The following is a 23,360-nucleotide window of genomic DNA, read 5'->3' on the forward strand; positions in this document are numbered from 1 at the left end:
TTAATTGGATTGACTGTAATGTCTGCTGTAGGCTACTGGGTTAGTGATACATGGCTTGTAAACAAACGTACATTTTAGGACGTGTTCAAAAGCAAGGACTGTGTGATCATCTAATTATGTGTAGTTTTGCATGTGTTTTGATTCAGAGCGAGTTTCTCCGGTATTTGGTTTGAGGGGTATCAACATTCAAATAAGCATGTCTATTTTTCGTGTATGAAACATCATTTGAAAGCTTACAATCTGCACTTTCATAATCTTTCACAACTTTCACTTTTCAAAATAAACAGAAAAATGAACTTTTTCACCAGACCCTGTCACACTTGTGTTGTGCTTTCAGAGATGTGGGGAGGGTCACAATCTGAATGTTACGTTGTCATCTAATTATGACTAATTAGTGTTATTCTACTGCCCCGCTTGTACTGTCTCTCCAGCAAAAAAACAAAAAATACTTTTTCACAACGACTGCCAGTGGCCCCGGGCCTGAGCTAGATTACGCCTCCTGAACTGGTGGATTGATGATTCACTTGCTTAGTGAAATGTATTGATTGTAAGTCGCTTTGGAATAAGGCGTCTGCTAAATGCCAAAAATGCAAATACTTTGTGTCAGAATGCACTGAAGGAATAACTCCCTTCAGGACTGTCAACCAGAGCACATTCTGCACACGCTCACTCACTTCACTGAGAGAACGTGCATCTGCATAAGGCTGTTAATCATCTCACTTTCAGTGTCCAATCATTATGAATGTTTTACGTCAGCACGCACACACACACACACACACACACACACACGCGCACACACACACACACACACACACACACACACACACACACACATGCGCACACACACACACACACACACACACATGCGCACACACACACACACACACACACACACACACATACACACACACACACGCACACACACACATGCGCACACACACACACACACATACACACACACACACACACGCACACACACACATGCGCACACACACATGCGCACACACACACACACACACATACACACACACACACGCACACACACACATGCGCACACACACACACACACACACACACACATACACACACACACACACACACACACATACACACACACACACACACACACACATACACACACACACACACACACACACACACATACACCTATACACTCACACACCTGGATTAGGTGGGGATAGGTAACAAAGAATTCTTTCCCTGATTGTGTGATTTTCCGGCGCCACCAGAGTTGAGATGCAGTCACTGTGTTGTAAACAATGAGTCAGTCCTCCCACTCCTCCCCTCCTCCCCTCCTCCCCTCCTCCCCTCCTCCCACTCCTCCCCTCCTCCCACTCCTCCCCTCCTCCCCTCCTCCCCTCCTCCCACTCCTCCCCTCCTCCCCTCCTCCCACTCCTCCCCTCCTCCCCTCCTCCCACTCCTCCCCTCCTCCCCTCCTCCCACTCCTCCCCTCCTCCCACTCCTCCCCTCCTCCCCTCCTCCCCTCCTCCCACTCCTCCCCTCCTCCCCTCCTCCCACTCCTCCCCTCCTCCCACTCCTCCCCTCCTCCCCTCCTCCCCTCCTCCCACTCCTCCCCCTCCTCCCCTCCTCCCCTCCTCCCCTCCTCCCACTCCTCCCCTCCTCCCCTCCTCCCACTCCTCCCCTCCTCCCCCTCCTCCCCTCCTCCCACTCCTCCCCCTCCTCCCCTCCTCCCCTCCTCCCACTCCTCCCACTCCTCCCCTCCTCCCACTCCTCCCCTCCTCCCCTCCTCCCACTCCTCCCCTCCTCCCACTCCTCCCCTCCTCCCCTCCTCCCACTCCTCCCCTCCTCCCCTCCTCCCCTCCTCCCACTCCTCCCCTCCTCCCCTCCTCCCCTCCTCCCCTCCTCCCACTCCTCCCCTCCTCCCCTCCTCCCACTCCTCCCCTCCGCCCACTCCTCCCCCTCATCTCCCTCAGCAGAGCCCAGTTAGCCAACCTCTTCAATGAATGCTGCTGTCCTTTTGGTTATGTTTGTGTATCCTTGTGCTTTTCCACAAGGAAACTATAATCTATAGAGATCATTCAAAGTCACACACACATACGCACACACATACATACACACATACGCACCACATATTGCCTTTTTAATGTTTACCCTTGGAACCAAAGAACACTTCAAACGTCATTTTTATTCATTAGAGTCCTCAGGTGAGTGTATAAATCCCTCCTTCGCACCCCCCTCCTTACACTCCTTCTCTCCCTCCCTCTTTCTCAGCTCTGTTCTGGAATCGTTTCCTCTCAGCAGCTCTCACCTCACAAAAGACTCTTTCTTTCACCTGCACCCGTCTCCTCTCTCCTCTCTCCTCTCTCCTGTCTCCTCTCTCCTCTCACCTGTCACCTGTCTCCTCTCACCTGTCACCTGGGCGTGGGAGTCGGGAGTGTGGCTCTTCTCACAGGGTTCACTTGCACGCCGCCATTATACCTGAACCATCCCGTGGAATACCGTCAGTCTGTAGTCGAACACAGTCAGTCCACAAGGTCACACGCGGTTACAGAGTGGTTCCAGTGTGGTTACAGTGCGGTTGCTCTGAGAGGGATCTGCCAGCATGAAGAAGGGCTACAGCCTGGTCAACCTCAGCAAAGGCAGGGACCAGGAAGCTGTGCAATCCGTCTGTCTCAAGGTACCGACAGTCAACGCATTAGTCTTTGTGATGTCATGTTCAGTTCCTGTGTACAGGGTTCCTACAAGTTTATGTCGAATTTAAGACCTTTTTAGACCTTTTTAAGACCTCTTTGGATAGAATTTTAGACTTATCGCGACACCATGTGATAGCTTTTTGTCATCCTCGATGGTGGAGGTGATGAAATTAGGGATTTCACTGCCATACAGACAAAAAAGGAAGCGAATTGGCATTTTTGGGGGTTTCAGCTTGATTAATTTCCGCGTAAATAGATTGGACTGATTTCCTTGCAGGATCTCATTTTTAAGACCTAGCACCTCATTTTTAGACCGAATAACTGAAATGTAGGACCTTTTTAGGCCTTATGAATTGGATTGTTGGATTTTAGATTTTAAGGCTTTTTATTAATAATAATAATAATACATTTATTTTATAAGGCGCCTTTCATGGCACTCAAGGTCGCCGTACAACAAATTTAAAAACAGTTGCAAAATTCAAATACAGAGAAATATACAGTATACATTTTTAAGACCAGCGAGGGAACCCTGTGTGGAGAGAGAGCCCATGAGGCTGGGCAAGCAAGATTCCAGGTGGAGATCTGGACCTTTTGAGGGAATATTTCTGGAAGGGATATCGTAACTCTCCAAGAGGTAAAACTAATTAAATTGTGCAGCATGCTACCTTGGATTCCCTCTCATTGACTCATGGTTATGCTCATGTAAGTCGCTGCTTGTGCTAATGTAACTCACTAGGTATGCTAGTAACTCCCTCACTAATGTAACTCACTAGGGAGTGGACTTCAATCTTTCTTGGTCCTTTAGAGTATTTTCTATGTCAAGTCTATGACTGATTTCGTCATTTTAGGTGAACTACAGTATCTGTGTCGTCAGCACAGTGTCTGTCAGCAGTGTCTCACAGTGTAGCCAGGTTATCCCTTAACTCTGGGTCGTTATCCAGTTAACTTTGTCATTCATTTCAACCTGACCTGTGAAGCAGTTCAGTTTCCTTCACCCGTATTCATTATGTGTCAAACATTAAGCAGCCGTTTGAGTCACAGACACAAATCACCACAGAGGTTTGGTGCGGCTGTGTCTCAGGAGGTAGAGCCGCCGTCTAATGATCGCAATGTTGGCAGATCGGCGGTTCGAGCCCCGGCTCGTCGAAGTGTCCTTGGGCAAGACACTGAACCCCAAATTGCTCCCAGTGAGCGGGCCGGCGCCTTGCATAGTAACTTGCCGCCATTGGTGTGTGAATGGGTGAATGAGAGGCCGTTGTAAAGCGCTTTGGATAAAGGCGCTATATAAGTGCAGTCCAGTATTGAATTGCCCGCAGACTCTGCAGTACGGCCCTGGCAAACCTAATGAAATGACTATATCAAATCCTCCAGAGTAATACAATAAATACCATTTAAAAAGTACATTGAAACGTGGCTTTCCCCTTTGACAATGTGAATTCCTGGATCCGAATTCTCGGAGTAGGAGTGGCTTTGAAGGAGGGATTACAGATTGATGAAGGAGTTGAGCGTGCTGTCATGGAGACGGTCAACAGAGATGTTGGGGTCTGTTATGTGTTTATCGTTAACCAACTCTGTAAGCCCAGTGTAGAAACACTGCCTCCATGTGGCCGCTGAGTGGAACTGATTACACATTACACAACTGTGCATCTCTCTGTCTTTCTGTCTCTCTGGTGTGTCCATCACATCTAGGGACGTGGATTATCATATAATAATAATAATAATAATAATAATAAAAATATATAATAATAATAATAATAATAATAATAATAATAATAATAATAATAATAATAATAATAATAACTTTTATTTGTATAGCGCTTTTCCTGCAAACGTTGCAGCTCAAAGTGCTCCAATCATTATATAATGATCATTTAATTATTTTTTCATTTAAAGGCAATATTAAAACGATGGGTCTTTAGTCTTGACTTGAACATATGTGCTGAGGTTGCATCCCTAATGTAAACTGGCAGCGCATTCCACAATTTGGGTGCATAAAATGAGAACGCAGCCTCACCAAATCTCTTCTTTTGTACATGTGGTACACAGATCTTGAAATCTATTCTGAACATAACAGGAAGCCAGTGTAGAGTTTCTAAAATAGGAGTTATATGAGCTCGTCTGTATATAGTAATGTGAACTGTCTGTGTGAGAGCTGCTTCGGAGGTACAGTACTGTATTGTATTGAACCTTGAGAAACTGCTTTATACAGATCCGTATTATAATCCGTGAGACACATTGGAAGGTTAATTGCCCGTAACGCCCGTTCCCCTTCAAGCAGCTCCTCTGGCTGAGGCAGCAGGTGGCCCTGACAGGCTTTAGAAGTCTTATGTCAGAACTAGAGAGGTGACAAGGAAAGGTGCCAGGGGCTGGAATGGAATGGGGCCACTTGAGGCACAACCTCTATCAGTTAATCCTATCAGGAGCTAGCAAATCAGGTAGCAACCGATGACCTCACGAAAGTGTGTGTGTGTGTGTGTGTGTGTGTGTGTGTGTGTGTGTGTGAGTGCAGAGTAGGCGGAGGATTGAAGGGGGTGTGTTGCAAGCCTTTAAAGCAAGCCCTTCAGTCCCTGTGTCTCCCAGTGTTGGACTGGACTGATTTAACATTCATATAAAAAGCAGCGACCGGGGCAGGACTTGGTTGAACGGGTCACATTGGGAATAAGAGGCAGAATTGAGGGCAGAGGGAGCAGAATTTGAGCAGTCATGGCCAAGTGGGACCGCTCCAGCACCAACCCAGCCTTCCAGCCGCCACACTGGATGGTGAGAGAGAGAGAGGGACGGTGGGATGGAGTGATAGAAAGAGATGGAGAGAGGGGAAAGAGTATTAGAGACTAGAGAGTGTCTGAGGGAAACAGTGAGGGATTGAAAGAGTGTGGGTAGAGAAGGAGGGTGAGAGGAAGTGTGTGGTGATAATAATAATAATAATAATAATAATAATAATAATACATTAGACTTATACAGCGCTTTTCTAGACACTCAAAGACGCTTTACAAACTGAAAAGATTGAGTAGTAATAATAAAAAGAAACAAAAAAGAAATAAAAGAAAGTATAGGGGCCTAATTGAGGTAGTACTGGGGACACATGGGAAGGGGAGGGGGAGAGGGTTAACTGGTGAAGGCGAGCTTGAAGAGGTGGGTTTTGAGGGCCTGTTTAAATGTTGGCAGGGTGTTGGCCTGTCTAATGTGGTTGGGGAGGGCGTTCCAGAGGGACGGGGCTGCGGCTGAAAAGGCCCTATCACCCCAGGTCCGGAGCTTGGTCCTGGTGGTCTTGAGGGTGGTTTGGTCGTCAGACCTGAGGCAACGGGAGGGGGTGTGGAGGGGGACGAGGTCGGCAAGGTAGGAGGGGGCCAGATTGTCGTTGGCTTTGTAAGTGGTGAGTAGGATTTTGAATTGGTGATGAATATTGATGGAGAGTGGTGACTCTCGTGGCCCATTTCTTTCAGTGGAGTAACAACAGGTTGTCATGTCGTCGCCTGGCTAATGATGTTGTTGTCAGGGTAACAAATGTTCTCTCTCTCCCCGCGTCTCCTTCTCTCTCTCCTTCTCTCTCTCCTTCTCTGTTCGCAGCAAATCCAGTTCACCGAGCCGAGGCAGGACTTTAATAAACGCCCCACCAAGCTCGGTCGGCGCTCCCTGTCTCGCTCCATCTCCCAGTCATCTACGGACAGCTACAGCTCTGGTAAACACACACACACACGCACACGCACACACATGCATACGCAAACTCATACAAACCAGGGGCCTCATTTATAGAAAGTACTTTGGATCAAAATTTATCTTACCCGTGTCGTACGTAGAAAACCACGTCAACTTAGTGATTTATACAATTTCAACGTGAGTCGATTTGACCGTGGAAACGATCGTAGCTCTACGTCAGGTATTGAATGTGACGTACGCACATTACCTACTGGTTATGCAGAGTTATTACAGACATGTGAGCCGCACTGCCTACTGTAACTCATGCGAAGTGAACGTGGCTCGTAATAAAATTAACGATGTTGTTATCATCCGAGAAAATGAGTTTAATTCAAGATTTAAAGGGAACTGATGTTTATGATTGTATTTCAGTCTTCCTAGGCAACGCCATTTCCCCTTCAACATGCCTAATATAGTCAGTCATCAGCACTCAAGTTGAGGGGGGATGAAGGGGGATGGCATCCCCACCTGAAATAAAAACAGTCAAAATCATCCCCCTTCTAAAACTGCCATCCCCCCTTTCCATCCCTTATGTCATTGTATCAATGAACGTGGTATTACTGCTATTTCAACATTTAGTTTTGTGCATATTGAGTAAAATACTGTGGGCGAGGGGGGGGCACGCACACATGCAATGACATTTTTACCAAGTCACTGAAGTCACTGACACTGAAGTCACTGACACTGAAGTCACTGATGCTGTGGGGATGCTAAACCCCATAATGATAAAATCCACCATCCCCCCTGACTTTCTTTTACAACTTGAGTACTGGTTGTCATGATCAAACGTTACAAATGCAACTTACAGAGAAGCCACCTTTCTCTGCCCTCTCCCGCTCACTTGGCTTAATTCAGCCGCTATAATTGAGTCGCTATCACAGGGCGTGAATACAAAGCTCATTCTCAAGTATATTTGGTATTTATAGACTTGAGTACGTGCGCAGCCCGTTTTATAAATAATGCTTACGTCCGTTTAGAAAAATGTGCTTACGTGCAAGTCAAAGAGTACTTTTTTATAAATGAGGCCCCTGGACCCGATCCCAGCAGCACGAGAACACAGGCCTCAGGGCTTAGTCCAAAAGCTTTCTCCCTCCGCCAAACTTTCATTAAACGGGGAAAGTCTTGTGAGGAATTAACGTTGTTTAATTGAGCCTTAAGCTGTCCTCTCAGACTGTTCTCAGACCTGCTGAACTCTGCCTGCCCGGGCTTTTTTCGAAACACTTCAAAGGAAAGACAGAGAAACAATAATCTGGCCTGGAGTCAGGAATCTAACCTGGACCACAACAGCAGAACAACAAGAGAGGTTGAACACAAAGCAGCTCCTCAGAGAGGCAGCACTGAACTGTGGCTGGAGTGACTCCAAACCTCGCCCACCACAACACACCCTGCCACTTCACCATATTCTACTTTGTTAGGAAAAGAAATCTGGCATCGTGCTCTCATCAGATGTTGGATAGCAGCCCGTTGTTGTTGTTGTTGTTGTTGTTGTTGTTGTTGATTTCTTTCAATATGGCTGGCTGGCCAGTCTAACGGAGTATCTAAATGGTAAATGGACTGCACTTACTCACTGCCTTTCATTCATTCACCTTTCATTCATTCTCATTCACCCTTTCACACACACATTCACACGCCAATGGCGGCAAGCTACCATGCAAGGCGCCGGCCCGCTCACTGGGAGCGATTTTGCGTTCAGTGTCTTGCCCAAGGACACTTCGACATGTGGCCAGCCGGGGCTCAAACCGCCGATCTGCCGACCTTGCGATCGTTAGACGGCGGCTCTACCTCCTGCGCCACAGCCGCATGTATCTTCACACAGTATCACATGTATCTGTCTCACAGCGGCCTCGTACACAGACAGTCTAACTGAGTCTCTGTCTCACAGCGGCCTCGTACACAGACAGTCTAACTGAGTCTCTGTCTCACAGCCGCCTCGTACACAGACAGCTCGGAGGAGGATGAGTCGTCCCCCAGGGACAGGCTGCAGAGGACAGCTAAGGGACTCTCAGACTTCTGCATCAAAAACATCAAACAGGTCGACTTTGGACGGAGAGAGATTGAGATCGCAGAGCAAGGTGTGTGTGTGTCTGTGTGTGTGTGTGTGTGTGTGTGTGTCTCTGTCTTTCTATGTGTCTGTCTGTCTGTCTCTCTGTGTGTGTGTGTGTGTGTCTGTCTGTCTGTCTGTCTGTCTCTGTGTGTGTGTGTGTGTGTGTGTGTGTGTGTGTGTGCATGTGCATGTGCATGTGCGTGTGTGTGTGTGTGTGTGTGTGTGTGTGTGTGTGTGTGTGTAAAGTGGATACTTTAGGAAAACCTTTTAGTGTACAGATACCCAAGCATCTCTGTATATTTCAGCTCTGCCCTGCTCTCCCTCTCACTCTCTCACTCTCTCCTTCTCTCCCTCTCCCTCTCTCCTCCTCTCCCTCTCTCCTCCTCTCTCTCTCTCCTCCTCTCCAGAGATGCCCGCCCTAATGGCCTTGAGAAAGAGAGCAGAGGGGGAGAAACCTCTGGCTGGAGCCAAAGTGGTTGGCTGCACACACATCACTGCCCAGACGGCTGTGAGTCCATATAGATACACACATACACACACACACACACACACACACACACACACATCACTGCCCAGACTGCTGTGAGTCCATATAGATACACACATACACACACACATACACACACATCACTGCCCAGACTGCTGTGAGTCCATATAGACACACACAGTTACACACACACATACACACACACGCACGCACGCACGGACACAAGCACGCACACACACACACACACACACACACACACACATAAACTCAACCCAGTGTGTGTGTGTGTGTGTGTGTGTGTGTGTGTGTGTGTGTGTGTGTGCATGTGTGTGTGTGTGTGTGTGTGTGTGTGTGTGTGTGTGTAGGTGTTGATGGAGACTCTGTGTGTGTTGGGGGCTCAGTGTCGCTGGGCGGCCTGTAACATCTACTCTACCCAGAACGCCGTGGCCGCTGCTCTGGCAGAGGGAGGTAACCTACCTGTCTTCTACCCCCTGTCTTCTACCCCCTGTCCTCTATCCCTGTCTATCTCTTTTTTTTAAACTAGCTAAAACACATCTCTTCTCCCTGGCCTTTGACCTGAGGTGAGCCTGCCTTCCTGACACTGCACTTTTTGCACTTTTATTTGTATTGCACCTTGTTTTTTGTCTTTTATTTTATCTATTTTATCTGTTTTTTTCTTTTATCTTGTTTTTCTCTTTATCTTTTTATCTGTTAAGCACTTTGGGCGGCTGTTTGTCGTTGTAAATTTGTGCTATAAACGTTACTTACTTACTCTCCATCAGGTATCTCTGTGTTTGCATGGAAGGGAGAGACTGAGGAGGACTTCTGGTGGTGCATCGACCGCTGTGTCAACCTGGAGACCTGGCAGCCTAACATGGTACAGTAGAGTCCCCTAACATGGTACAGTATAGTCCCCTAACATGGTACAGTATAGTCCCCTAACATGGTACAGTAGAGTTCCCTAACATGTTAATGTTAATGTTAATGTTAATTTTATTTATAATGCGCCCCCCATCCAACTTTTACATCGGCCCGGGGCGCAGCCCGGGTAAAGGAACAGATAAAGACAAAGACAAGGAACACAGAAAGCAATCAGACACAGACGACTTAAACGTAAATCTCAGGCATACAATTCAGAACAAATAGGGAGTAGACTTAGGGAATATAATTTAGGAAGAGGTGGGTTTTTAACTTGGCTCTAAAGGAGTCCAGAGTGGGGGCAAACTTGATGGCAGAAGGGAGCGTGTTCCATAGGGTCGGTGCTATCACCGCAAAGGCACGGTCACCCATCCTCTTGAGGTTGGTACGTGGGACCCTCAGGCTGAGTTGGGCGTCGGACCTGAGCCTGGGTCTGGGCCTTGAGGAGGTAGACTGGTCCAGGAGGTCCTTGATGTAGGGTGGGGCGAGACTGTTGAGAGCTTTAAAAACAAAGGTGCAGATTTTGAACTTCACTCTCTTCTTCACTGGGAGCCAGTGAAGGGAGATGAGGACAGGGGAGATGTGGTCCCTCATTTTGGTGCCTGACACCAGCCTGGCAGCGGCATTTTGGACTAGCTGCAGGCGGTAGATGGTCTTATCAGGAAGTCCAGCATAGAGTGAGTTGCAGTAGTCAAGCCTAGATGAGATTAGCATGAGGACGACCCTCCTCAGGTCGCTGGGGGTGAGGAAGGACTTGATCTTGGCTATGATGCGTAGTTGGTAGAAACATGCCTTCACGACGGAGCTCACTTGTCGGTCAAGGTTAAGCTCGGAGTCAAAGATGACACCGAGGTTCTTGACATGTGGTCTGACAAGGGTGGACAGGCTTCCCATGTTGGTGCTGAGCTGAGTGATGGCGGTGGTGTTGCCGATGAGGAGGATTTCCCCCTTGCTCTCATTCAGCCTGTAGGAAGCTCTGGGCCATCCACTCCTTCACATCGCGGAGGCAGTCCATCAGGCGCTTCAGATCGGCGGGGTCGTCAGTGTTGATTGACAGATAGAGCTGGGTGTCGTCCGCATAGCAGTGGAATGAGATCTTGTAGCGTTGAGGGATTAGACATAGGGGGAGCATGTAGAGGGAGAACAAGATGGGACCGAGGATGGAGCCCTGAGGGACCCCACAGGTGAGGTTGGCTTGTCTGGAGGAGCTGTCTGCTATGTGGACGGCGTGGGTTCTATTGCTGAGGTAGGACTTAAACCACGACAAAGCGGTGTCGGTGATGCCAACCTCCAGCTGGAGGCGATCGAGGAGGATGGCGTGGTCTATAGTGTCAAAAGCTGCGCTGAGGTCCAGGAGGACCAGGGCAGCACATTTCCTGGAGTCTGCGATGAGGAGGAGGTCGTTCCAAACCTTTAAAAGTGCCGACTCAGTGCTATGGCCAGGTCTGAAGCCAGACTGAAACTTCTCCAGGATGTTGTTCTGTTGGAGGTAGGGCCACAGCTGGCTGAGGACAGCCTTTTCCAGGAGGTTGGACACGACTGGGAGCTTGGAAATAGGTCTGTAGTTACTGGGGTTGGAGGGGTCCAGGTTGGGTTTCTTAAGGAGAGGCTGGACCACTGCTTGTTTGAGGCTGGGCGGAACAATGCCAGTGGCCAGCGAGCTATTGATTATTAAGAGAATGTGTGGCCCTATCGTGTCGAACACCTCTTTGAGTAGGGGGGTAGGCATGGGGTCCAGAGACGATGAGGCCGGCTTCAGTGCAGCGGCCATCTTGGAGAGGGCTGGTAGAGTGAAAGGACAGAAGCTGGAGAAAGTGGATGAACATCCCAGTGTGACGGCTAAGTCCTTGGTGGAGTGCGGGATGTTTTTTCTGATGTTGGTGACTTTGTCAGAAAAAAAGGATAAAAATTCCTCGCACTTAGCCGGGGATGGATCCTGGATGACGGTAGGGGGGGGGTGAACAACGGTGTTGATCGTCCTGAATAACACTCTGGGGTTGTGTGAGTTGTTGGAGATGAGAGTGGCAAAGTACTTAGCCCTTTCAGTCTTTACCACCTTCTGATAGGTCCTCTGCTTTTCCCTCAAAATCTCGAGTGAGATGGTCAGCCTGTCCTTTTTCCACCTGCGTTCCGCCTGTCTCCAACATGGCACAGTAGAGTTCCCCAAAACCTTTGGTTTACCCATCTGAAATATCTGTCCTGTTGCTTGGGCCTTATGGAGCCTTATGGAGGGTTAACACTAGAACAGCCGTGCCTTTTTACCTACTAAAAGAGCCGACTCGGGGAAACCCCTCTTTACAATGGGAAGCTGTTATTTACACACAACCACCACTAGTTGGCCGCTTGTAAATTAGCCTGCTTCCTACACAGAAAATCAGCAAAAAAGCTTCATATTAGCTTCTCATGATGCGATTTTGAAAATGTAAGGACACTGGGTGGTAGAACACACATATCTAGGAAAAGTCATGAAAGGAGGGTCCTGAAATCTGATTGAGTACAAAGATATAACATTTGTTTTACTCACGGCTTTACACACGGCTGATTAAGTGTTAAGATGAAGTTTGTGTGTGTGTGTGTGTGTGTGTGTGTGCGTGTGTGTGTGCGTGTGTGTGTGTGTGTGTGTGTGTGTGTGTGTGCGTGTGTGTGTGTGTGTGTGTGTGTCCTCCCCCTCCCTCAGATCTTGGATGATGGAGGGGACCTGACCGACTGGATCTATAAGAAATACCCGAGCCTGTTCAAGAAGATCAAGGGCATCGTGGAGGAGAGCGTCACAGGAGTGCACAGGTGATCGATCGGCTTCCTAGCGTAGAACTGTGTGTGCTTACAGGGCGGCTACAGCAAAAAAGGGTTAATTAGACCCCTATACTAGTAGTCAGTCGAGTAGTCGGTCGAGAGAGGACGCTGGCGTTGCTTGTTCGCCGCTTGTTCGCCGCTTCTCAGACGCTACACTACAGACATCTGTCTCTGGCTCTGGAGAGAAACTCACAACTACACAGATAAGTTAACCAGACAGATAAGACAGCCAGACTGTGTTTACCACCTCAAATTAATTAATTTATACCCAGCCAAATCCATGTTTAGAGGTATCTAGCTAACATTACATTGATCATACTCGTAATTTTTAAAATGCCGGTCGAGAGAGGACGCTGGCGTTGCTTGTTCGCCGCTTCCTCGCCCAAAATCTAGACGTACTTGCAGTATACAGAGTAGATTGTCCTACAAAGACATTTAGACTTAGATTTAGTACCGTAATCTAAAAATGTATTGGACCCCTATACTTTCTTTTATTTATTTTGTTTCTTTTTATTTTACTACTCGATCTTTTCAGTTTGTAAAGCATCTTTGAGTGTCTAGAAAAGCGCAATATAAGTCTAATGTATTATTATTATTATTATTATTATTATTATTATTATAGTAGCGTGTTGCTAAGTGACAGCGTTCCTGTCTGTTCCAGGCTGTACCAGCTCTCCAAGGCAGGGAGGCTCTGTGTTCCAGCTATGAACGTCAACGACTCTGTCACCAAACAGAAGTTTGACAACCTCTACTGCTGCAGGGAGTCTATACTGGACGGGTAAGGATATGGAACACACACACACACACACACACACACTCACACAAATACACAGACACACACACACACACACACACACACACACAAACACAGACACACACACACACACACACACACACACACACACTCACACACACAAACACACAGACACACACACACACACAAACACACAGACACACACACACAAACACACAGACACACACACACACAAACACACAGACACACGCACACACACAAACACACGCTCGCTCTCACACACAGATATTCTACTGCCTATCGGATCTGACAGTGAGATTCTCAGAGCCATGGTTCAACACACAACAACCTCTAAAGTCAAAGGTACCATGTATGTGTGTGTGTGTGTGTGTGTGAGATGTGACCTTTGACCTCTCCTCTCCTCTCCCAGACTGAAGCGCACCACGGATGTGATGTTTGGAGGGAAGCAGGTGGTGGTGTGTGGCTACGGAGAGGTCAGCGTCAGGCTGTGTTAAAGGGTTCATGTCACTGGAGGCACTATGACCTCTGTGGCTTATATTTGCATCCTTTAAATTCACAATTCGAATAACATTGGTCTAAATGTTCTCCAGTCTTGTCCTCTGAGTGGACGTGTCTGTCTCTGGTCCTCTGCAGGTGGGTAAGGGCTGCTCCGCGGCGCTGAAGGCCATGTGCTCTGTGGTGTACGTGACAGAGGTGGACCCCATCTGTGCCCTGCAGGCCAGGTATGACCCCAGGCTAGGAGACGCCCTTAGACACAGATCTGAGATCAGCTTACTTACTCCACCCATATCCTCACTTGAACTATTGGGAGGGAAACTGACTTTAGATCAGTGTGTTTTAGTACAACTTGGTCCTACTGAGGCACAGTATGGGTCAAGGTTCTAGTGACAGTAGAAGTGGTTCTCTCTGTATAATGATGTGTGTGTGTGTGTGTGTGTGTGTGTGTGTGTGTGTGTGTGTGTGTGTGTGTCTGTGTTTGTGTGTGTGTGTGTGTGTGTGTGTGTGTGTCCAGCATGGATGGCTTCAGACTGGTGAAGCTCAGTGAGGTGGTTAGACAGGTGGACATCGTAATCACCTGCACAGGTAAGACCAGAGGCGGTGAAAGGCACTGCAGCATTATTATTATTATTATTATTATTATTATTATTGATGAACGGTACATAGTGACCAGTAGATGTGCAGATATAGTCAGTGCTAAAACAGTAAGACAGTAGCCTATGTGCTCTGGGTGTCTGTCCTCCTCAGGCAACAAGAACGTGGTGGGGAGGGAGTACCTGGACAGGTTGAAGAACGGCTGCATCGTCTGCAACATGGGCCACTCCAACACTGAGATAGACGTGGTGAGACACCTGTGGGTGTGTGTGTGTGTGTCGGTGCGTGTGTGTGTGTGTGTGTGTGTGTCGGTGTGTGTGTGTGTGTGTGTGTGTGCGTGTGTGTGTGTGTGTGTGACATTGCCCGACCCTCTCTTTCCTGTGTGTGTGTGTGTGTGTGTGTGTGTGTGTGTCTGTATATGTCTATGTGTGTGTGTGTGTGTGTGTGTATGTCTATGTGTGTGTGTGTGTGTGTGTGTGTGTATGTCTATGTGTGTGTGTGTGTGTGTGTGTGTGACATTGCCCGACCCTCTCTTTCCTATGTGTGTGTGTGTGTGTGTGTGTGTTGACCGCCCCTCTCTCTCCTCTCTCAGGCGAGTCTGCGGACCCCAGAGCTGACCTGGGAGCGTGTGAGGTCACAGGTGGACCACGTCATCTGGCCCGACGGCAAACGGATCATCTTACTGGCCGGGGTAAGGCTGAGAGCTGATCAATGGACTTGTCACTAAGCCACGCCCCAAAATAGAAAATGTCCAATCAGATCACAGCAAAAGTCACGACAGGTAGAAAACTCTGATGGTGAAAAGCTTCTAGACTAATTATTGTCATCTTTAAAAAACATGTCTATTACTTGCTGTGGTAAATCAGAAATCAGAAATGTGCCAACTCCCGCCATTGTCAGTCATTGAATGTCATTCAGTCACGGTCGGTCAGTCAGTCACTGTCAGTGAAGCGTTGTTTGTTTGTCGGTGATTCAACTTTATTGTTATTGCAGAGTACAAGTACTAGACAACGAAATGCAGTTCAGCATCTAACCAGAAGGGCTAAAAGATGATATAAGAACATGATAGAAGCAGAGATCGGGGACTGGAGTCAGACTCGAGTCGCAAATTTGAGGACTTAATCCCATTTCCCTTTTTTAACCCCTACCCCTCGTTTTGGAGTGCCACTCGCTTTTCAGCTTGCCCTTCGGAAGAGAGTCACAAGCTTGCATGTGTGCATGCGTGCGTGCGTGCATACATGCACATGCAACTGTGTGTGTGTGTGTGTGTGTGTGTGCACATGCATATCTGTGTGTAACTGGGTGTGTGTAATGTGTGTGCGTTCCTCAGGGTCGTCTACTGAATCTGAGCTGTTCCACAGTGCCCACGTTCGTGCTCTCCATCACTGCCACCACACAGGTGAGTCTCAGACCACGGGCTCCTGACAGGGACACACACACACTCCAACCCAATATTTTGTGTCATGCTATTGAAAGCAACACTTTCCAGGAGCCTCCTGTGTTATAGAATGCATTATAGAGACATGTGTACAGCCCTCGATGACTAAAGCAGACAGACAGACAGACAGACATAAGCAGACATGTCATAAGCTGCATAATTGGCTCTGTTTTCTTCTGATCATCCTATCACTTTAACTGAAGTTGTGCCATGTTGCGTTTTGTGTTTGAGATGTAACATTGAGGTTAAGACAGGACAAGTGGGGCGGCTGTGGCGCAGGAGGTAGAGCTGCCGTCTAATGATCACAAGGTTGGCAGATTGGCGGTTCGAGCCCCGGCTGGCCACATGTCGAAGTGTCCTTGGGCGAGACACTGAACCCCAAAATGCTCCCATGAGAGTGGGACTAACACACACCAAAGAAATAACCTGTAAAAAAAAAAGACAGGTTGAGTGGAGGTGAGGGTCACTGTAGTGAGTGAGTGAGTGGGTGTTGAGACTTCTCTCCTGTCTGTCTGTCTGTGTCTGTCTGTCTGTCAGGCGCTGGCTCTGATAGAGTTGTACAACGCTCCAGAGGGACGTTACAAACAGGATGTCTACCTGCTGCCCAAGAAGATGGGTAAGACCTCCTCCTCCACTGTCTGTCTGTCTGACCAGATGAATCAATGAGATAAACCAATCCTAACCTACTGTACTTGTCTTTGTTGTCACAGTTTTGTTGTCCTGTCTGGTGTTGAATCAAGCAATATCTAAGTGATATTGCTTTTATACAACAGTTCTACAGCGCCATTTATTAGTTAACAGTAATAAGCGACAGATTATGATTTGTTTGTTTATTTCATCATTTATTTTGGCTCCGCCAACAAAAAATTGTTCTGCAACTGAACTCCAACTGGACTGTTGCCTAGTAACCCGAACACAAACATCCGCAGGCTAGCTACTTTGTATTAACGATCATTTAATAGAACACCTGTGCGGCGGAGTGATACATATAGTTAAAAGTCCCGGTGCTGTTATACTGTATATCGGCACTCATGGAATGACTCTTATCCAATCAAATGACTTGAACTAACTGTGTATAAAGTGTAATACCACTGTACCTGGCTCCGTTTAGATGTGTGACTACTGTACGACCTTTCACCTCTGTGTGTGAATGTCCTCAGATGAGTATGTAGCCAGCCTCCATCTCCCAACATTTGATGCGCACGTCACAGAGCTGTCTGAGGAGCAGGCCAAGTACCTGGGCCTCAACAAGAACGGGCCCTTCAAACCCAACTACTACAGGTGGGTCAATACACACACACACACACACACACACACACACACACACACACAGACACTGACACTGACACTGACACTGACACTGAAACTGACACTGACACTGACACAGACACAGACACAGACACAGACACAGACACAGACACAGACACAGACACAGACACACACACACACACACACACACACACACACACACACACACACACAGGTACATACCAGTAATGTGTCAGTGTAACTAACAGTGAGTGTGTTCCATTAAGGTACTGATCCATGGAGGTGAGGACCTGAGAGACACACCTGTGACAGAGGGAGGAGGAGGTGGCTCAGGTGCATGTGTGTGTATGTGTGTGTGTGTGTGTGTGTATGTGTGTGTGTGTGTGTGTGTGTGTGTGTGTGTGTGTGTGTGTGGAGAAATCTTCCCCACCGTAACACTAAACAAAGCCCTCCAACTGGCCCTCCAACTGGCCCTCCAACTGGCCCTCCAACTGGCCCTCCAACTGGCCCTCTCAGTCTCCCTGTAGACGGGGACGACCTCCTCTGATGTCCTGATGGAGAACTAATCACATTACAATCAGGCTTAAGGCCAGTTTCACTCTTGGTTGCTGATTTTACTCTATTTTAGTCTATTTTGTACTGGCTATCATATTAAATGTAAGTTGTTGTATTTGGGGAGTGTATGTCACTAAGTAGCGTTACACAGACTGTCAACTTCACATATGGTAGAGTTACCAAGATAACATGTAACCTAGTGTAAAGACAAATGTCCAAATTGTCCAAATTGAACTGCAAGTCTTCCCATCAGTCCTACACAACAGATCTGTATAATAATAATAATAATAATAATAATAATAACTTTTATTTGTATAGCGCTTTTCCTGCAAACGTTGCAGCTCAAAGTGCTCCAATCATTATATAATCATAATTAAATGATTTAGTCATTTAAAGGCAATATTAAAAAGATGGGTTTTTAGTCTTGACTTGAACATTATGTGCTGAGGTTGCATCCCTAATGTAAACTGACAGTGAGACACAATCTGGGTTGGATAAAATGAGAATGCAGCCTCACCAAATCTCTTTTGCTTTTTTTTTTTTTGCTTTTGTACATGTGGTACACAGAGAAAACCAGCGTCAGAAGACCTGGGAGCTCTATTGGGCTGATATGCTACTAGAAGACCTGAGAGCTCTATTGGGCTGATATACTAGCAAAAGTCTTTCAGATATTCTGGTGCTGTGCCAGTGAGAGCTTTATAAACAAGCAGAAGGATCTTGAAATCTATTCTGAACTTAACAGGAAGCCAGTGTAGAGTCTCTAAAATAGGAGTTATATGAGCTCGTCTACTTGTTTTGGTTAAAACTCTGCATTCTGCATTTGGTTAAAACTGCTGCATTTTGGACTAATTGCAGCTGGCCAATAGCTTTCTGAGAGAAGACCAGAAAGGAGACTGTTACAATAGTCCAAACGGGTAATAACAAAAGGATGCATTAACACTTCTGCATCAGCTTGCTGGAGAAAATGTCTAACTTTTGCAATATTCCGTAGATGATAAAAAGCAGTTCTAGTGATGTGAGGCTCAAAGCTTAAATCAGAATCTATAATCACACCTAGATTCTTAGCTTCATGTTTGCAGTTTGAAAGCAAGGTTCCCATGGTATTGGACAATTTGTCTTTTTGTGGTTTAAACAATGTTTGAAATATTAAGTCAACATACTGTAACAGAATCAGTAGTCAAAATAAGCTAATAAACGGTTACATTTTACCATGCTGTTGTTTGTGATTCTTCAAAAATTGATTAAGTGAAAATGTCTGTAGAATTATAACTCCACCGTTGCCCACCAGGTGGCGGTATGATGCCATTTAAAACGGTCAACTTTGTGGCGGTTTTGTTTGGTTATCAATGCACCAAAACGTGTCCTGATTTAAGACAAACTATTAGCCTACCTATATTAGACCCCTCTGTATATTAAAAACGGTTAGTTTACGATTTAGACCCAAACTCCCCACTCTCTCCCACAAACAGGTACGCATGCGCGCGCACACACACACACACACACACACACACACACACACACACACACACACACACACACACACACACACACACACACACACACACACACACACACACACATATATATATATATATAGAGAGAGGATATGAACCTCCCATTTGTGCTGACTTCTCAGATAAGGGACTCCACTGGGCCTGTAGCTAATCCTGCAGGGTGAGAAGGTCAAAGGTGAACTCACCCAGACCCATCACTTCCTGTGTGGCTCCCCTGCTGGACGGCAGAAGCGGTGACCAGCCCACACAGGCTTTTTGGAGAATTACACTTCCTAAGGATGGATTATGGGGCTGTATGATTCAGGTGGTGTGTGTGTGTGTGTGTGTGTGTGTGTGTGTGTCTCTCCCTCCTCCACCCCTCTCTCTCCCTCCTCCACCCCTCCTCCCCCTCTCGCTCCCTCCTCCCCCCCTCCTCCCCCTCTCTCTCCCTCCTCCACCCCTCCTCCCCCTCTCTCTCCCTCTTCCACCATTACAGCTGAAGGGTGTGCTGCGTCCTATGCTAGTGTGTTAGTGTCTCCTACCACTTCTCTCAATTCTCTCCCTCATCACTCATAAATAATGAGCTTAGAGGACTCAGACACTTGCATTATTACTACACACTCACCCTACACCTTCTCATTCATTCGGGTGGTGTAATGGTGTGGGGAATGTTTTCTTGGCACACTTTCGCTTCATGGCCACAATGTACCCATCTTCTAATGGCTACTTACAGCATGACAATGCACCATGTCACAAAGCAAAAGTCGTGGTTTCATGAACCTGAACATTTGTTCAGTGTGCTTCAGCGGCCTTCCCAGTCATCGTATCTGAATCCAACAGAACACCTTTGGGATGTGGTAGAACGGGAGATTCACAACTTGAAAGTGCACCTGAAAAACCTGCATGAATTGCAAGATGCAATCATGTCATTATGGACCAGAATCTCAAAGGAATGTTTCTAACACCTTGTGGAATCAATGCCAGGAAGAATTGAGTAACCCTAACCCAGTATTAGTATAGTGTTCCTAATAAAGTGTTTGGTGAGTGTATGTTTATGAGGTAGTAGTGTCCAGTCAGTGAAGTGGTTTCCTGACAGCTTCTCTGAATATGTCTTGGTCTCTTTTAGCACCATAAAAGCGGCTGTAGGGCTGTTTGTTTAGTCAGATGCAAAGACGATTCCCAATGTATTTTCTAGAACATTCTTTCTTGTATTATTCTTCTTTTAATAATAATAATAATAATAATAATAATAATAATAATAATAATAATACATTAGACTTATATAGCGCTTTTCTAGACACTCAAAGACGCTTTACAAACTGAAAAGATCAAGTAGTAATAATAAAAAGACACAAAAAATAAATAAAAGAAAGTATAGGGGCCTAATGAAGGTAGTGCCGGGGACACATGGGAAGGGGAGGGGGAGAGGGTTAACTGGTGAAGGCGAGCTTGAAGAGGTGGGTTTTGAGGGCCTGTTTAAATGTTGGGAGGGTGTTGGCCTGTCTGATGTGGTTGGGGAGGGCGTTCCAGAGGGACGGGGCTGTGGCTGAAAAGGCCCCATCACCCCAGGTCCGGAGCTTGGTCCTGGTGGTCTTGAGGGTGGTTTGGTCGTCTCGTCCGACCTTTTTACCATGGTGTAGGGCTGCACAGTGTTGCCCAGAAACAGGACTCATTCTGGGGTCTTGTTACCAGAGCTGACCTGACCTGTCTCAAGGCCTCTACTCTAAGCCAGTGTAAATGGACTGCACTTATATAGCGCCTTATTCCAAAGCGCTTTACAACGGCCTCTCATTCACCCATTCACACACACATTCACACACCAATGGCAGCAAGCTACCATGCAAGGCACCGGCCCGCTAAATTTGGGGTTCGGTGTCTTTCCCAAGGACACCTCGACACGTGGCCAGCTGGGGATCGAACCGCCGACCTTGAGATCATTAGACACCGGCTCCACCCCCCTTAGCCACAGCCACCCCGAAAGCTTTCTTTTAGATTCTAGGTTTCTTGTGTTGCACACAACGCACCAGCAATTCCAGGACATTTAGTTGATCACAGAGCAATCAGTGCCCCTTTTTCCTAGATCAGTGCATGGCCTGTCATGAGTGTAGAGTTCTGGCACAGACAGATCTAAAAATACCCTCTGTCCCTGGATTACCGTAATCCAACAGTGTGTGTGTGCGTGCGCACACATGCAGAGGCAGGCCCGGGATAAAGACACCCAGTTGTATCGCCTCACTGCAACCCTAAAGCGTTGTGGTTATTCAGAGCAGGCTTAAAAGAGGCCATTAGGTTTACTATCAAAGAATTCTTGCCACATAGAAATCAACACCGGGATTCACGTTCCCGTCATCAGAGCTGGAGAGCGGCCATTTTTGTTGCCAGAATGTCTTCCTGTCTCGTTCTGTTTCTGCACTGTGGAGGCAGAAGGTCCATTTAGAAGATGGATTATTTAGTATTGTTTAGTATTATTTTATCACAGGATCACAATAGACTACGCCAGTCAGTAATATGATGTTTATTGTTGTGTTAATCCAAAATATTATTTAAAAAAATAAAACCTTGATGATCCATCCACAATGTTGTTGCCGATGTGGATTCTACATTTTGCACATGCAACATATTTATTTATATTTAAGCATACGTTCAAACTGTACAGGATACTCACTCAGACACCACAGTAATAAAGAATGCCATCAGCTCTAGAACCATTCCTCTGTAGGCTGTTGTCTCTAAGTGGTTGATAATGTGAACCATTAGCCGCCCCCCCACCCCTCTCAGAGCCCTGCTGCCTCCCCATGACCCACGAGGAGGAGGGCGCAGCCAGGTCTTAGTGGTGATAATCCATTGGTTGCTGATGCGTTGGGAGGTGACAGATGGCTTGTGTGGCCCATAGACCCTGGTGAACCCACCTTAGGGTTAGGGCTAGCCCTCCCCCAGAGAGGTGGTGACAGAGAGGTTACAGGAAGTCATGTAGTACATTCCCAGCTGACGACAGTTAAAGATGGACACAAGCATACAAGTATTTCTTCACAAAAGTGTCCTGTGTAAGGAAATAGGTCTTGTTTTTGCTTTGTGTGTGTGTGTGTGTGTGTGTGTGTGTGTGTGTGTGTGTATGTGTGTGTGTGTGTGTGTGTGTGTGTGTGTGTGTGTGTGTATGTGTGAGTGTGTGTGCGTGTGTGTGTGTGTCTGTCCTCGCCCTAAAGTGCTCTGATCTCCTCCCATCATCACTAGATGGTCTAATCATCACCACCAGCTGTCAGTATGTCAGCATGCTGCTCCCCCTCCCCCTCCCCCTCCCTGCTCCCCCTCCCCCTCCCTCCTCCCCCCTCTCCCCTCTCTGTATCCACCACTACCACTTAACTCTCCCGTCGCCCTGTCCACCCCCTGTACAGCCCAGACCAGACCAGACCAGACCAGCCCAAACCAGCCCAAACCAGCCCAGACCAGCCCAAACCAGCCCAAACCAGACCAGACCAGCCCAAACCAGCCTAGCCCAGACCAGTTCAACTCAAACCAGCTTAGCCCAGTTCAGCCCAGACCAGCCTAGCCTATCCCAGGCCAGTTCAACTCAAACCAGCTTAGCCCAGTTCGGCCCAGCCCAGTCCAGCACAGCACAGCAAAACCCAGCCCATTTCAATTCAAACCAGGCGAGCATATTAATAACATGTATTTATTGACTGATTAGTTGATCGGGGCAGGTCTCAGTGGGATACACTGATAGTGAAGCTAATGCTTAATGGGGTGTGTATAGATCTCTGTTACCCCCCTGTGGCTGACTGTCTGTTTGGCACATCTCATCTCCCTGGGAAGTGTCATGTTACATCTGAGAGTGTGATGTCATGATCAGCTAATTGTAGCTCAGACGACCCCAGAGGGATAGCATGCAACTACTGAGAGCTTTAGCCCTAGGATCTGGAAGAGAAAGAAGAGAGAGATAGAGAGAGGAGGAGAGGGGAGGGGGGGGGGGGTGAAATCAGAAGGGAGGTGCTCTTTCCTCTGTTCCTACTAGTGTCTAGAATAAACGGTGCTGAGTGCAAGCTGATGACGATGATCCCTCCTAAGGCCTCTTCGTCCCCTCTACCCCCCCCCCTCTAACAGTTTCTCTACTGTAAATAAATACATCAT

At 47.3% G+C, this 23,360-nt stretch overlaps 1 protein-coding gene across 1 annotated transcript; it reads left to right on the top strand.

Annotated features, from left to right (window-relative positions):
* Positions 1-5,378: 5,378 nt before the first annotated feature.
* Positions 5,379-22,727, top strand: LOC308169879 (S-adenosylhomocysteine hydrolase-like protein 1; the record flags this gene model as incomplete). The annotated part of the gene is made up of 17 exons (XM_080544610.1): positions 5,379-5,435; positions 6,243-6,354; positions 8,297-8,443; positions 8,823-8,923; positions 9,268-9,370; positions 9,685-9,779; positions 12,498-12,604; positions 13,275-13,391; positions 13,798-13,861; positions 14,022-14,110; positions 14,401-14,471; positions 14,634-14,728; positions 15,073-15,171; positions 15,811-15,879; positions 16,456-16,534; positions 17,079-17,199; positions 22,628-22,727. 17 exons carry the CDS (start codon positions 5,379-5,381, stop codon positions 22,725-22,727), a joined length of 1,626 nt encoding a protein of 541 aa, XP_080400736.1.
* Positions 22,728-23,360: the final 633 nt, after the last annotated feature.

The sequence above is a fragment of the Nansenia antarctica genome (assembly GCF_963989245.1).
Source record: "Nansenia antarctica genome assembly, chromosome: 14".
NCBI lineage: Eukaryota > Metazoa > Chordata > Actinopteri > Argentiniformes > Microstomatidae > Nansenia > Nansenia antarctica.